The sequence below is a fragment of the Ranitomeya variabilis genome, chromosome 5, assembly GCF_051348905.1.
Source record: "Ranitomeya variabilis isolate aRanVar5 chromosome 5, aRanVar5.hap1, whole genome shotgun sequence".
Taxonomy (NCBI): Eukaryota; Metazoa; Chordata; class Amphibia; order Anura; family Dendrobatidae; genus Ranitomeya; species Ranitomeya variabilis.
The window spans coordinates 273,939,663-273,956,272 of record NC_135236.1 but is presented as its reverse complement, the minus strand read 5'-3'; the positions used below and the strand labels follow the sequence as shown (position 1 = coordinate 273,956,272).

The window sequence follows — 16,610 nt, the reverse complement described above, 5'->3', positions numbered from 1 at the left end:
CTGAAGTAAAATGTTTGCAAAAAAAAGTAAAATGTTAATTTTTTTCTTCCACATTGTTTTAGTTCCTGTGAAGTACGTAAAGGGTTAATAAACTTCTTGAATGTGGTTTTGAGCAGCTTGAGGGGTGCAGTTTTTAGAATGGTGTCACACTTGGTTATTTTCTATCATATAGACCCCTCAAAATCACTTCAAAGGTGATGTGGTCCCTAAAAAAAACATGGTGTTGTAAAAATGAGAAATTGCTGGTCAACTTTTAACCCTTATAACTCCCTAACAAAAAAAAAAATTGTTTCCAAAATTGTGCTGATGTAAAGTAGACATGTGAGAAATGTTATTTATTAACTATTTTTTGTGACATATCTCTCTGATTTAAGGGCATAAAAATACAAAGTTTGAAAATTGCAAAATTTTAAAAATTTTCGCCATATTTCCATTTTTTTCATAAATAATCGCAAGTAATATCGAAGAAATGTTACCACTAACTTGAAGTACAACATGTCACGAAAAAACAATCTCAGAATCAGCGGGATCCGATAAAGCGTTCCAGAGTTATAACCTCATAAAGTGACACTGGTCAGAATTGTAAAAATTGGCTCGGTCATTAAGTACCAAATTGGCTCTGTCACTAAGGGGTTAAAAGCTATTTGTGTCACCCTGTTCTGAGACTTGTGTAACATTTACTTTTTGAACGATGGAGCTGTGTTTGTTTTATGGGAATGGGCTGTAGGGTTGATTGCTACCATCTTGGGCTACATATGACTTTTTGATTGTGTTTCATAAATTTTTGGCAGCTGTAGGTGACAGAGAAACAACAATTCTGTTGTTGTTTTTTTTTTTACAACACTCATTGTGCAGGATTAACCCCTTCGTGCCATGCGCCGTACTAGTATAGCGCTGCGGGCACTGCATTTGTGCCAGCCGCAGTACTAGTACGGCGCCGCCATTTTCCGGTCACCGCGTGGCATCGCACGGTGATCGGGTTCCGATGGCTGCTGTCCCTGACAACAGACCATCTCTGCATGTAGCCCCGGGGGGCTGCAGCGCCCCCCCACTTTGGCGATCGCTGTGATTGGCTGGTCAATTCTGACCAGCCAATCACAGCGACATGACAATAAAGTTAAAAAAAAAAGCATGTGACAGGCTGTGATTGGTGCTGTGTGACGTTGCACCAATCACAGCCGTCACAGTAGGTGGGGTGATCACCACGTCACCTCAGGCGCTGATTGGCTGAACAATAGCTTCTAGCCAATCAGCGCCAAAGGGGTTAGTTTAAAATAGGGATCACCGCCCTGCACGCCATCTTTACCTCAGATTTGGCGTGCAGAGCAGTGGTCTAAGCCCCTCTGTCTAGCCTGAGAAAAGATTCCATTGGTGGCAAGTGCGATCGTCCCTGCGATCTCCTGCCTCCATCTTCAGCGTCCAGCTCCAGCTTCCTGCTGTGCTGTGTGCTCTCTGCTGCCATCTGCCTGCTGTGTGAGGTCTGTGATCGCAGTAGCAGCACCTCCCCCACCCCTTTCCCATCCCCCCATCCCTGGTCCAGTACCCCCTCCCCCACCCTCCAATTGAATTTTTTCCCCAGTTTTTTTGCGCTTTTTTTCCTGTGAGCGGCGTCCTGCACAGAGCATTTGTGCTCTTCCTGTGTCCGCAGCGCTCTGATCAGCATCGCTGCTGATCAGAGACTGCGCCACAGGACTTCGGAGTCAAAGCGACGTCCGTTTTTTTTTTTTTTTTTAGAAAAAAAATAATAGTAGTTAGTACAGTGTAGTTTTAGACGTAACAAGGTAGAGTAGCCGGCGTCAGTGTTTGGTGACGTCCCCCCATCCCTGTTCCAGTACCCCCCTCCCCCCTCCAATTCAATTTTTAGCGCGCTTTTTTCCTGTGCGCGGCATCCCGTGCAGAGCATTCGTGCTCTTCCTGTGTCCGCAGCTCTTGGATCAGTATCGCTGCTGATCAGAGACTGCGCCACAGGAATTTTTCTTTTTTTAGCTAGTTAGCGTAGCGGACATCGCAGGCTAAGCGACGTTTTTACAAAAAAATAATAGTAGTAGTTAGTACAGTGTAGTTTTAGACGTAGATTAGCTGGTGTCACAGCGTTATTGACGACCGGTCTTATTTTTAGAGAAAAAAATAATTGTGCAGAGTAGTTTAGTGGTAGCGTGTTAGTGTAGCCGGCGTTACAGCGTTAGTGACGACCGATCATCTTTTAGAAAAAAAAAATCGTACAGAGTAGTTTTATAGGTAGGGAGGTAGCGTCTTTTTTGCATAAAAAAATCTGCTATTGCTGGATAATCTCTAGTGCATTAGGGGAGCGTACGTCACACCGTTAGTGGTGTTCGCTTTTCTTTTGTAAAAAGAATAATTAGTTGTGTCGCCTAATTTTTAGCGAGTGCATTAGGGGAGCGTACATCACACTGTTAGTGGCGTTCGCTTTTCTTTTGTAAAAAGAATAGTTGCGTCGTCTAATTTTTAGCGCGTTCATTAGGGGATCGTACGTCACACTGTTAGTGGCATTCGTTTTTTCTTTAGCAAAAAAAAAAGATTTAGTTGCGTAGGGTAAATGTATACTTTTTTTTATACAAACTTATTTTTTTACATCTGATTTTTCTTTTCATTTTTTTTTTTCTTGTTTCTTCTACATTCTGATTGGTTATAATAAAGAGTACCCTATGCACAAGCCCCACACATTACACGTGTAAAAGCACCACTTACACACACATCCCCAGGGTTTGGGAAAATAATAAAAATGGCCCATTCGTCAACAAGGCGCTATTCACCAGAGGAGGCTTACGAGATCCTTGTGTCCGACACGGATACAGCCAGTGAGGAAGATCCCACATTCCTCTATTCCTCCTCCTCATCCTCCTCCTCCTCATCTGGTGAGGAAAGACCCCCAACAAGGCGCCCTAGGATAGGACCCAGGCAACTCCTGCAGCAATCGATGCCGTATGGATTGCACCCCCTGAAAATTTTTAGCCTGTCATTCCGGATTTCAGCAGCAGCTCAGGAATCCAGTTTGACACCACTGGCCTCACTGAAATTGACTTCTTCAAATTCTTTTTCAGTGGTGGCCCAGACGAACCTGTATGCCCAACAATTTTTCAGCCAAAATCCCACGTCATCACACTCCAGATGGACCCCCGTAAATGCAGCAGAGATTATGACATTTTGGGGAATTGTGCTGCATATGGGCATAATCTAAAAGCCAAAGCTTCGGCAATACTGGAGTACTGACATTCTCTACAGTACACCGGTATTCCGCATGGCCATGAAAAGGACACGATTTGAAGGGATCCAAAAGTTTTAGCATTTTAGTGATAATGCACAGTGTCCTCCTCGAGACGATCCAAACTTTAACCGTCTATATAAAATTCGGCCAGTGATTGAACACGTCAGCAGAAAATTTGCTGAGGAGTACACACCCCAGAGGGACATCGCTATTGATGACTCTCTCTTTTACTTCAGAGGGAGGCTAAAATTCTGACAGTACCTGCCCAGTAAGAGGTCCAGGTACAGAATAAAGCTGTACAAACTGTGCGAGAGTACCTCAGGGTACACCCATAGATTTAGGGTCTACGAGGGGAAGGACACCCAGATTAACCCCCCTGAATGCCCCCCCATCCTGGGGGTGAGTGGGAAAATTGTGTGAGAATTGCTGCACCCACTGCTGGATAAAGGGTTATCACCTCTACATTGATAACTTTTACACCAGCGTCCCACTCTTCAAGGCCCTCTCTGCCAGAGGTACAGCTGCATGTGGCACCGTGCGAAAAAATCAGCGAGGCCTCCCTAAGCCACTAATTGGGCAAATGCTGAGAAAAGGGGAAAGCAGAGCCCAATGCAGCGAAAACATGCTGGTCGTCAAGTTTAAGGACAAAAGGGATGTCCTTATCCTGACCACCATACACCATGGTGGGACCGCAACACAAGTCCCAAAGCCAGATTGTATCCTGGATTACAGTCGGTACATGGGGGGTGTGGATCTCTCAGATCAGGTCCTCAAACCATACAGTGCCATGCGAAAAGCTTACGTATGGTACAAAAAATTGGCCGTGCACATTGTACAGATGGCAATGTACAATGCTTTTGTGCTGTTCCGATCTACAGGCAATACGGGGGGGACCTTCCTTCAGTTTCAGGAGGTAGTCATCAAGGCCCTAATGTTTGGCACTCAGGGAGGTGAGGGCCCCAGTACTTCTGAATCTGATAGTGCCCGTTTTGTCCCAGGTCAACATTTCCCAGGACAGGTTCCCCAAACAGCGAGGACAGGACAATCACAAAAACGGTGCAGAGTATGTTCCAAGAGGGGAATCCGAAAGGACACAAATTACCATTGTGAAACCTGCCCTGAGAAACCTGGCCTTTGCATTAAGGATTGCTTCAAAGCATACCACACGTCCACAAATTAATAAAATTAGTTTATACCCTGTTGACACAACACACTTTTATCTGATGTACCCCGCACATCATACACATACCGCCACATTATAAATTCATACACCAGTAAAACCAAAAGAATTATAATCAATACTATAAAACTATGCCTCTAGATAAATTCCTTCAGGTGTGTAGTTTCCAAAATGGGGTCACTTGTGGAGGATTTTCACTGTTTAGGCACATCAGGGGCTCTGCAAATGCAACATGACGCCCGCAGACCATTCTATCAAAGTCTGCAATCCAAAACGTCACTTATTCTATTCCGAGCCCCGACGTGTGCCCAAACGGTGGTTTTTCCCCACATATGGGGTATCGGCGTACTCGTGAAAAATTGCACAACATCTTTTTCTGTCTATTTTCTCCTATAACCCTTGGGAAAATTAAAAAAATGTAGCTAAAAGATCATTTTTGTGGAAAAAATGTGTTTTATTTTTTTTCACGACTCAACGTTATAATTTTTGGTGAGGCACTTGGAGGTTCCGGTGCTCACCACATAGCTAGATAAGTTCCTTGAAGGGTCTAGTTTCCAAAATGGGGTCACTTGTGGCGGTTTTCCACTGTTTAGGTACATCAGGGGCTCTCCAAACGCGACATGGTGTCCAATCTCAATTCCAGCCAATTTTGGTTTGAAAAAGTCAAATGGCGCTCCTTCCTTTCCGAGCCCTGCCGTGCGCCCAAACAGTGGTTTTCCCCCACCTATGGGGTATCAGTGTATTCAGGACAAATTGCACAACAACTTTAGTGGTCCATTTTTTCTTTTTACACTTGTGAAGATCAAAAAATTGTTGCTAAAAGATCATTTTTGGGGAAAAAATGTGATTTTTTTTATTTTCACGCCTTTACGCTCTAAACTTCTGTGAAGCACCTGGGGGTTCAAAGTGCTCACCACATAGCTAGATAAGTTCCTTGAAGGGTCTAGTTTCCAAAATGTGGTCACTTGTGGCGGTTTTCCACTGTTTAGGTACATCAGGGGCTCTCCAAACGCGACATGGTGTCCGATCTCAATTCCAGCCAATTTTGGTTTGAAAAAGTCAAATGCTGCTCCTTCCCTTCCAAGCCCTGCCGTGCGCCCGAACAGTCTTTTTCCCCCACCTATGGGGTATCAGTGTATTCAGGACAAATTGCACAACAACTTTAGTGGTCCATTTTCTCTTCTTACACTTGTGAAGATAACAAAAAAAATTGTTGCTAAAAAATCATTTTTGGGGAAAAAATTGGATTTTTTATTTTCACGCCTCTACGTTCTAAACTTCTGTGAAGCACCTGGGGGTTCAAAGTGCTCACCACATAGCTAGATAAGTTCCTTGAAGGGTCTAGTTTCCAAAATGGGTCACTTGTGGCGGTTTTCCACTGTTTAGGCACATCAGGGGCTCTCCAAACGCGACATGGCGTTCAATCTCAATTCCAGCCAATTTTGGTTTGAAAAAGTCAAACGGCGCTCCTTCCCTTCCGAGCCCTGCCGTGCGCCCAAACAGTGGTTTTCCCCCACATATGGGGTATCAGTGTATTCAGGAGAAATTGCACAACAACTTTAGTGGTCCATTTTCTCCGTTTACCCTTGTGAAAATAAAAAAAAATTGTTGCTAAAAGATCATTATGTGAAAAAAAAGTTAAATGTTCATTTTTTCCTTCCACATTCCGTTAATTCCTGTGAAGCACCTGAAGGGTTAATAAACTTCTTGAATGTGGTTTTGAGTACCTTGAGGGGTGTAGTTTTTAGAATGGTGTCACTTTTGGGTATTTTAAATCATATAAGCCCCTCAAAGTGACTTCAAATGTGATGTGGTCCCTAAAAAAAATGGTTTTGTAAAGTTTGTTGAAAAAATGAGAAATCGCTGTTTAACTTTTAACCCTTATAACTGCCTAAAAAAAAAAAAAAATTGGGTTCCAAAATTGTGCTGATGTAAAGTAGACATGTGGGAAATGTTTTAACCGACAATTGCGCAAAAGAGCAGCAAATGGGTCCTTATGCTAATAATAATATATAGCAAAAAACGTTAGCCCTATACCATAGAACATATATATATTTTATTTTATTTTATAGGTCACAAAATAATTAGAAGGGTTTTTTTTGAATAGATAAACATAAATTTTATTAAATATAAATCATACAAAATTAGGACAAAAACAAAAGATAATCGATGAGATACAGCTAAAAGATCGCCAATACCAACAAGATGACAATATAGGTACTAGCAATAAGAGAAATGAACCTGTCCCATTGGGCACAGCGGCATATAATATTTAAGACAATGGGCAGAAGGGACCAATAACAAGCTTGCCATATGTACTAAACTGGGTATAAAAGATCCTGGCCACTAGCTGGGTTAAGGGAGCTGTATACTATTATGATAATTAGTGACTGGTGCTTTCTATTTCAAGCAATCACCCAATATAGCCCAGCAATAGCGATAACATCTTACTGGCAATAAATTAAACCCAGGGTCGGATAGTCTAAATAGGATGTAAAAAAATCCTCGCAGTTAGCTGGGTTAAGGGAGCTGTAAGCCACTATGATTATTAATAACTGGTGCTCTCTATTTCAAATGATCACCTAATGTGGCCCAGCGGTAGCGATAACATCATACTGGCAATTGGTGAAGTCCAAAGTCTAATAGTAAAGGTAACGGTTCATATTATTTTACTTTGGGACATGGTGTTCCTTGTGTGCCGCTGTGTCCGTAGGACACGCAATGCCTCGACGCACATTTCACTGCCCACGGCTTCGTCAGGAGGCGTGGTTAAAAGCTAAGAGTCATGGGTATATGTATCTGAAGCGTGAGATCCAATCAGCGAATCGGCGCACTGTCGAACATGATGCCTCGCCCCGTGAGGGGGCGGCCCGGCGCGCGGCACCAGCGATGGGAGGGAGGACGTACGTCATCACCTCCCATCACCGAGGCAATGCACCCAAGCCTCCCCCAACACCCGGCCGGTGCATGCTCAGAGTGCGTCTGCGCCTGGATCAGCTAAGAAGAAGTTTCAGAGTGTCTAAAGGTAGGGGCCAGTCAGCGTTGGTATTGGCGATCTTTTAGCTGTATCTCATCGATTATCTTTTGTTTTTGTCCTAATTTTGTATGATTTATATTTAATAAAATATATATTTATCTATTCAAAAAACCCCCTTATAATTATTTTGGGACCTATAAAATAAATATATGTTCTATGGTATAGGGCTATCGTTTTTTGCTATATATTATTATTAGCATAAGGACCCATTTGCTGTTCTTTTGAGCAATTGTCGGTTAAAATGATAGGCCTAAGGGGTTAACTTCAATTTTGGCCACGGAAATCTTTTCTAGGTTATATGTGGGAAATGTTATTTATTAACTAATTTGTGCGATATGAGTCTCTAATGCAAGGGTATAAAAATTCAGAGTTTGAAAATTGCAAAATTTTCTAAATTTTCACCAAATTTCCGTTTTTGTTACAAATAAACGCAAGTAATATCAAAGAAATTTTGCCACTATCATAAAATACAATATGTCACGAGAAAACAGTCTCTGAATCACCAGGATCTGTTGAAGCGTTTCAGAGTTATTACCTCATAAAGTGACAATGGTCAGAATTGTAAAAATTGGCCCTGTCACTTAGGTGAAAACAGGCTTCGATGTGAAGGGGTTAATGGAACTCGCCAGTGCCATTATATTTTTCATTTTTTTTGTTTACAGTGTGGAAAAGGCCAGTGATTTTTTAAAATTAACTATTTCAAACTATTTTTTTAGCCTCCCGTCACTTGTTACATTGTTGGTACAATACACAACACGATTATCAGTGTATTGTCCATGTAGGATACAAAAATGGCAGAATCAGGGGCTTTCAGTTGGTTGCAGTGACAACAAATGGGCACCAGATGGTCATGTCTTAGGTGGAGGGTGTGCGGTGGGGTGACATGCCCAGTTCGATATTGACCATATTGACACTCTAAACTAAAAAATCTGTTATGAGGTGGATTTAATTTTTTTTTTTTTTACAGTAAAGATATTCACTTTATTACTCTGGATATTGATCATGCATTTGTATTGTGCTTCCTTTCATTTCTTCCATTTTTCAGAGACAGACAAATGCATCCCAAACCTTATGTGATCTCATTCGCCTGAGTAGAGATCAGTGCAGTCAGATGCAGGAGATACTGGAGACTGATCCTCTGCTGGTAACACTTGAATCGTGAGTGCCAGGCACCTGTTGCCCAATTTAACAGAATTTACGTTTGTTTGACCCCTTTCAAATAGGTAAACTCCACATAGATTTTGTTAAAGGGGTTCTCAGACACTTATTTATGGCATTTCTACAAGGAGCATAGCAGTGAATAAATACAGCTGGCGTATGTGTCCCCACCTCTCCTGTCACTGCAGGATGGACATCGGTTAGAATGGAATGGGGGGGACCCATATTCTGGAGATTTTGTAGCACCTTAAGACAATGTGATGTGTGATGTTGGATTTTCCAACTGAAACTACAGTAGATGTATATGGTATGATTGGACATTTGTGGCAGATCATGTGTTTCAAGCATGTTTTGTTGTTTCATCCTTTTTTTTTTTAACTCATTGATCTTCCAGCTTAGGCCTCTTTCACACTTCCGTCAGTACGGGTCCGTCGCAATGCGTCGGGCCGATGTACCGACGGACGTTGTGACAGTTTTGCACGACGTGGGCAGCGGATGCAGTTTTTCGACGCATCCGCTGCCCATTCTGCAGTCCGGGGAGGAGGGGGCGGAGTTTCGGCCGCGACTGACAAAAAAAGTTCCCTTGAACTTTTTTTTGTGACGACGGTCCGCCAAAACACGACGGATCCATCGCACGACGGACGCGACATGTGGCCATCCGTCGCGATCCGTCGCTAATACAAGTCTATGGGCAAAAAACGCATCCTGCGAGCACATTTGCAGGATCCGTTTTTTGCCCACAACGAAGGATTGCGACGGATGCCAAACAAAGGAAGTGTGAAAGAGGCCCAAGTCTGTCATGTTAATAGCCTGATTGTGCAAAAGATCTGACTACAGATTGGCCACATTGTTCTACAAGACTTGTCTGATACAGAAAATCCTTCACATTGACAACCAGTGTGGGTAACCTTTATATCATGTTTAATTTTATGATTCCTTTATTTTTGGTTTAATGTTCCTTCATTATTCCTTTTTGCTTTGTTTGGATATATATGTTATAAATATTAATCCCCATACATTGCCGACCTTTTTAAGTGTTTTTCTTATGTAACACTGCGGGTTCTTTTTGTATCTACAGACAACAGTGTGTAGAGCAACTTTTGCACAACATGTTTAATGAAGAGCCAACGGAGAGCTGTGTTGTGTGTGGAACCCAAATTTTACTGACCTTACTGGAAACCAGAAGACCAAGGTTTGCCACTCTAGATATCTTTTAATGTGTGTACTGTCATAAACAAGTTGATAGTGTGTCAGCCGATTCCTCCAGCTAAATATAATATGGTGCAGTTTTTAATTTCTCAGTTATATGCTTAGTATTCCATATATGTTTATACAAAAGTCCACCAGTCCCATCTATATCGGTGCTGATTTTCCTGGCAGAGATCTAGGGAAATGTGTCTTGGGAAAAAATAGGCAATATAGCTTCCCCCAGAAAGACTAACTGTTTCTCCAGCACCATCTAAATGTGGCTATGCTTTAGGTCAATGTCCATCCTTTTAATTTGGATGTGTCACCAGATTTCACAATACAAGCTACATACTATTATGAAATAGATCTCTTACACCAGATGCGTGGAAATTGAGTATAAACATTAAAAAAAAACATTAAAAAAAAAATTATACAGCCATTCTGACCTTTTCAATATAAGTACACCAACCTCATCAGGTCTAAGAGATCTGTTTAAAAAATGTATTCAGTTAATCTTGTTCAATCTGGTGACAGATACGCTTTAAAGACTTTTACACCGAGTTACCAGCCAAACTAGGCACACCCATCTGTTACAGAGTGGAAGCTAATATGCATTTCAGTTACATTTGTAGGATGGTCACTTGATTTACTGCTACTGCAATGGATCTCAGTACTTTTGTTTTTCTGTCTGTAGTGTGGATCCTCTTTTAGATTCTCTTCCTCAGGGATATGAGAGGCCGGCTGCAGTGGTCTGTAGCAGTGTTCTTCAGGGCATAGAATCGCGTCTGAAGGATTTTCACCATTTGTTGCAGCACCCTCCTAAGGTGAGTGTTTTTGTGTGTGTAGTCAATATCTGCCCTCAGGACTGTGTAGTCAGAGTCGTGGAGTCGGAGCCCATTTTGTTGGAGTTGGAGTCAGTATAAAATGGACCGACTCCGACTCCTAAAATATATAATAAATTGTGTACAGTAGTTCAATGCAGTTTGTGGGGAATATTTTTTTAATAAGAATTTATGAACGTTATGAAATGTCCTATAAATGTCTGTCCTATTCCTGATCTAAGGTCTAGACTTTTAGTTGAGATGAATTTGTGCTGCAATTTACGTTCATGGTAAGTAGTGAAGCTCCTCCTCTACAGATAAGGGGAAAAAATAAACACACAGGGAAGGAAAGCATACATTCATCTCAGAATTTCTGGAGTGAACAGGAAAGCAGGATTAAAGAAGATAAGTACTTCCTAAGGCATATCTAAACTTTCAATAAACTGCATAAATCAATAGTCCAGTATATGTTGTCTCTGTATGCTTGATGTTTTAGTTTGTTTGTCCTCTTAGCTTATGTTTGGAGAAATTAGCTGCTCTGATGACTTATATACACTATACATAGAATATAAGGGGAAAAAATGTTACTCTGTCGCCTCATTGGGGGACACAGGAATGCTGCTGTCCACTAGGAGGCGACACTATGCATAATCTGAAAAAGATTAACCGTGGCTCCTCCTCTGCAGTATACACCCCTGGACGGCGTCAGCCTTCTCCAGTTTTTGCTTAGTGTCGCATAGGAGGCACACCTAAGATTTTTTACTCCGTTTTTTTCCGACGGATTATAGATGAAGAAAAGTGGGTCTCCTGTGAGACTCCCGGCATGGCTCCTTCCACGGCCCCCTATTACGGGGTGCCAGGTTGAAGTAGAGATGGCTATTCCCCATGTTGCCCCTTCCCCAGTCCCTCGGGTGCTGGTTCGAAGTCGAGACACCCCCCCCCCCTCCTTCCCCAATTCCTCTTGGTTTCTGGGTTGAGGACGAGGCGAGGATTAAGGCCCCTGAAGGTGACAACAGCACCCTCCCTAATCCCCCTCTGGGGGCATTAGGTTGAGACGCCTCAGGTAGGGCCTGTACAGGCAGCATTCTGCAGCTCCCGGCAATGGGCCAGCACACTGCGCCTGCATCCAGGAACCCCAGCCCAGCTGCGGGCTCCTGTCTGAGCCGGGGGGAGTGCAGGCAGGCATGGCACAATAGAGACAAGGGCTCCCCGTGCCCCTGTCTCTGTGGCAGCACCAGCTCTATACTGCATCAGGGGGACCCCTCACAGGGCCCCCCCTTCTGCTTATAGCCCCACCGCTATATTGCTTTTAAATTCGGGAGGGTCCGGTTCAGATCTGATCCCCTCCCAGACTGCCACGCTGGCCTGGAGCCTTTCTGGGCATCAGGCATCTAATTTAGGCCCCGGCTTCGGCCTAACTGAAGCCGCCGCCTCCTCTCCGCCCCCCGGCCCGCCCCCCGGATGACAAATATGACACTCTACAGTGTCATAGAGGGAGTGGATCGAGACAGAAAGGGCGCGTTTTTACACAGCTTTGCTGCCTTTTTCTCAGCTCTCCGCCCCCTTCTCCCCCTGCCCCATTTCTACTGCAGCAAGGATTAACCCTGCATCTCCCGGTTAGCAGGACCAGGCCAGCCAGTCTCCGAGGGCACAGGACTGTGGATCTTCAGCGCTGGACCTAGGGGCAAACTGGTGGGGTAAGATCACAGCTGGGTTGTTTTACTCGGCTGTGAATCCATTTTCCCTATAAGGCTCCCCTATAGGGTCCTCTGCATAGCTACCCCTGTAAGGTCCTCTGCATAGCCAGCCCTTCTGCACTCTGTGCACTATGCCGGGCTCAAGGTCCAAGAGAACCAGGCAGGACTGCTATTATGCATTCTGCACAGCCTGCAGGACCGCTCTCCCCAGTGGCAGCACGTAACGCACTGCCAGGACTGCATCCAGACTACTGCGTCAGAGCCCCAAGAAGCACCTGCCAATGCCTTGGTGTCTAATGCCACGCCGGAATGGGTCACTCAGAGGTCGCAATCTATGATGCAGTCTATAGATAACAAACCTCCACATTGCTTCAGGCTCTGCAGAGTGATGCCTCGGCTATGACTGTTACCCAGCAAAGGGAGAGCTTGACTCAGGAACAGAACGACCCTGGAACATCCACATCTAGGTCAGGACGCAAGCGGACCCATAGGTCAAGTCCATCTGCGTCATCCCATAGTACACGGTCATCCCCTTCTAGGGAGAGACACCATAGTTCCAGGTCATCTAGACCGTCCCCTTCCAGGGGCAGACAATGCAGATCTCTATCCCCGACCAGAGAAGGCCTCCTCCCCAGCTCACCCAGCAGGGGACGCCTCAGTGATACTCAGGATTCGGAAGGCATCTGTGACTCCGACTCAGACAGGGAAAAGGAGGGGTCCCTGATCCCAATCCCCCCTAGCAATAGAGCGCTAGTTGAGGACATAATCTTTCCATCATCGGGTGCTGGACATTTCTAATCTACCACCAGAGGCCCCAGAACACAAGATTTCCTTTGAAGGACCTCTGAAGCCGCATAAGGTTTTCTCTAACCACCCAGAGTTTAAAGCGATCCTTAAAAAGCAGCTCTCACAGCCTGAGAAAAAATTCGCTAATCGCAAATATCTGGAGGCAAGGTACCTTTTCCCACAGGACGACACCAAGGAATGGACAGATCCACCCGAAGTGGACCCTCAGTCTCTAGACTAGCAGCACAGACCCTCTTTTCACTGCCAGATAGCTCAACCCTCAGGGACGCAGCAGACCGGCAGGTAGAACGCATGGCTCGTTCAATTTTCGAGGCGGCAGGGGCCTCCCTGGCTCCCGCGTTCGTTTCAGTTTGTGCTGCCAAGGCTGTCCTGGCTTGGGCCAAAAATTTACAAGCTGGTCTCCAAGCATCTGCTCCTGAGCTGTCGGACCAAGCGGTTCAAATAGCAGTTGTAGCAGATTACATGCTTCATGCTGCTCTGGATTCAGCAAGGGGCACAGCGGGGATAGCATCAAACGCCATCACGATTCAGCGTATCCTCTGGCTGCGGAATGGAAAGTGGACGCAGCCTCAAAGAAGTCCCTCACGCACCTCCCGTATCTCAGTGGGTGACTTTTCGGTGAAAAGTTGGACACAATGATATCCAACGCCACCGGGGGTAAGAGTACCGCTCTCCCTCAACTGAAACCTATACGCACTTACAAGAAGTGTAACAAACCCGATTCCGATCCTTTCGGAATTCCTCAGGCTGGTCCGTCTCGCGTCCAGCACAAAATCGTAACCGTTCCCCACATAGGGACAACTCGCGGTCGACGCAAAGGTCGGACAAGACCTGGCAGTTAAAAGCAGGCCAGTCAAAGCCCAAAGGAGGAAAACCTCAGACTTTTTCCTCCTCATGACTCACGGACCCCGGAAGACACCACGCCCGTAGGCGGCCGACTTTTGCTCTTTCATCAAGTCTGGCTGCCTATTACAGAAGACACGTGGGTCAGGGAACTAGTGTCTTCCGGATACAAGATAAGAGTTCAACTTCCAACTCACCGAACCGATTCTTCCTCTCTGTTCCCCCAAAACCGCCAGCCAAGGCTCGTGCCTTCCAGCAAGCGGTTTCCTCGCTTCTTCAAGCAGGAATCATAGTACCGGTTCCCGCGGCCGTGTGCTTCCGAGGGTTCTACTCCAATCTATTCGTAGTCCCCAAGAAAGGAGGCAGCGTACGGCCCATACTGGACCTAAAACAATTCAACCAATATGTTCGGTTTCTTCACTTCCGCTGGAATCCCTTCGGTCCATCATTGCGTCCATGGAGAAGAGAGAATATCTCGCCTTCATAGATATACAAGACGCATACCTGCATATACCAATTGCACCTGCTCATCAGAGTTTTCTCAGGTTCCCAATCGACCAGGACCACTACCAGTTTGTGGCTCTCCCGTTCGGACTCGCCACAGCTCCCAGAGTGTTTACCAAGGTCATGGCAGCCACGACGTCCTGCACTCCAGAGGCATAGTAGTCGTTCCATACCTGGACCTCTGACCTTCCTGGGAATGCTATGCAACACCTCCAGGGGTCTAGTGCTCTTTCCCAGGGACAAGGCACTGGCTCTCCGCCTAGGAGTTCGCACCCTCCTTCGCAAACCCCCTCGATCTCTCCGGTTTGCCATGATAGTCCTCGGCAGGATGGGGGCAGCAGTAGAAGCGGTCCCATTTGCCCAGTTTTACCTCACGCCTATCCAACTAGCCATTCTCAAGTCCTGGGACAGGAATCCTTCTCTCGACAGCGAATCCCAGCTAATGTAGTCAACCAGTCGGTCCCTGCACTGGTTGCTCGAGCCAACCTTGCTAGCAAAGGGGAAATCCTTTCTCACAGGTCAACGGAAGGTTCTGACCACCGATGCGAGCCTGACGGGTTGGGGTGCAGTGCACCTACACCACAGGGCACAGGGCAAGTGGTCCCCAGTGGAAGCGACCATGCCCATCAACATCTTGGAAATTCGTGCCATCCTCCTGGCATTGAGGGCCTTCATTCACTTACTGGCAGCCTCTCACATCAGAATACAATCGGACAATGCCACAACTGTAGCATATTTGAATCACCAAGGGGGGACACGCAGTACCCAGGCGATGCGATAAGTGTCATATCCCCCACTGGGTGGAGGACACAGGCTCGGTTCTCTCGGCGGTCCACATTCCGGGTGTGGACAACTGGGAAGCAGACTTCCTCAGACGACAAGGAATAGATTCGAGGGAGTGGTCTCTCCATCCCGAAATGTTTCGCCAGATCTGCCATAGCTGGGGGACCCCGGATGTGGACCTAATGGCATCCCACTTCAATGCCAAGGTCTCCAACTTCATGGCCAGAACACACGATCTGCGGTCGCTCGGAGCAGACTCTCTGGATCAGGACTGGACCCAGTTCCAGCTTCTGTACATTTTTTCCACCTCTCCCCCTGTTATCCAGAGTGGTGAGGAAGATCAAGTTGGAAGGGAGTTCCAACCATCTTAATTGCACCGGTCTGGCCCAGACGTACATGGTACGCCGACGTCGTACAACTTTCAGCAGACTCCCCCTGGCGCCTCCCTGACCGCCCGGATCTTCTATCACAAGGCCCTTTCTACCACCAGAACTCAGAGGCTCTCAATTTGACGGCGTGGTCCTTGAAACCTGGGTTCTAACCCAGGCAGGGCTCTCAACGGACGTCATTAGGACCATGATCAGGGCACGGAAGCCAGCCTCTGCCAAGATCTATGGCCGTACCTGGAAGGTTCTCTTTACCTGGTGCGAATCTCGCAGCCAGACCCCATTCCCTTCTTCCCTCCCCAAACTACCTGTTTTTTTCTCCAATCGTATCTGGAGGCCAGGCTGTCCCTGGGCTCGCCTAAGAGCCAGGTGTCAGCCCTCTCAGTGCTTTTTCAAAGGCGCATTGCTACCAAGCCGCAAGTAAGGACTTTTCTTCAGGTTTTTTTTTCCCCGATTGGTTCCCCCTACAGACGACCACTAGAAACGTGGGACCTCAACCTGGTCCTGACAGCATTGCAGGAACCACACTTCGAACCCCTTAAGGAGGTCCCGCTCCGCCTTCTCTCCCAGAAGGGTTTTTTCCTGGTGGCAATCTCCTCGCTACGCAGGGTGTCTGAACTGACATCACTCTCCTGCAGACTGCCCTTCCTGGTTTTTCACCAGGACAAGGTATTTCTCCGTACGGTCCCATCCTTCCTTCCGAAGGTTGTGTCCAACTTCCACCTCAATGAGGAAATGTCTCTGCCTTCCCTTTGTCCGGTCCCGGTTCATAGAGTGGAGAAGGCTCTGCATGCGCTTGACCTTGTCAGGGCATTGTGTATATATGTGTCTAGGACTGCGTCCTTCCGGAGGTCTGATTCTCTTTTCCTTCTTCCGGAAGGTGCCCACAAGGGTCTGCCAGCTTCCAAAGCTACCCTTTCCAGGTAGATCACATCCACCATACAAGAGGCCTACCGCCTTAAGAATTCTCCTCTTCCAGC

General features: G+C 46.0%; 1 protein-coding gene across 3 annotated transcripts in view; it reads left to right on the top strand.

The window, feature by feature from the left end:
• Positions 1-16,610, top strand: part of PPP6R2 (protein phosphatase 6 regulatory subunit 2) — a 204,396-nt gene that overhangs the window by 103,382 nt on the left and 84,404 nt on the right. For all 3 annotated transcript variants that reach the window (XM_077264346.1, XM_077264348.1, XM_077264347.1), the window contains exons 7-9: positions 8,489-8,601; positions 9,680-9,793; positions 10,484-10,613. In XM_077264346.1, coding sequence (XP_077120461.1) covers positions 8,489-8,601; positions 9,680-9,793; positions 10,484-10,613 — 357 coding nt within the window. The remainder of the gene's footprint in view (positions 1-8,488; positions 8,602-9,679; positions 9,794-10,483; positions 10,614-16,610) is intronic.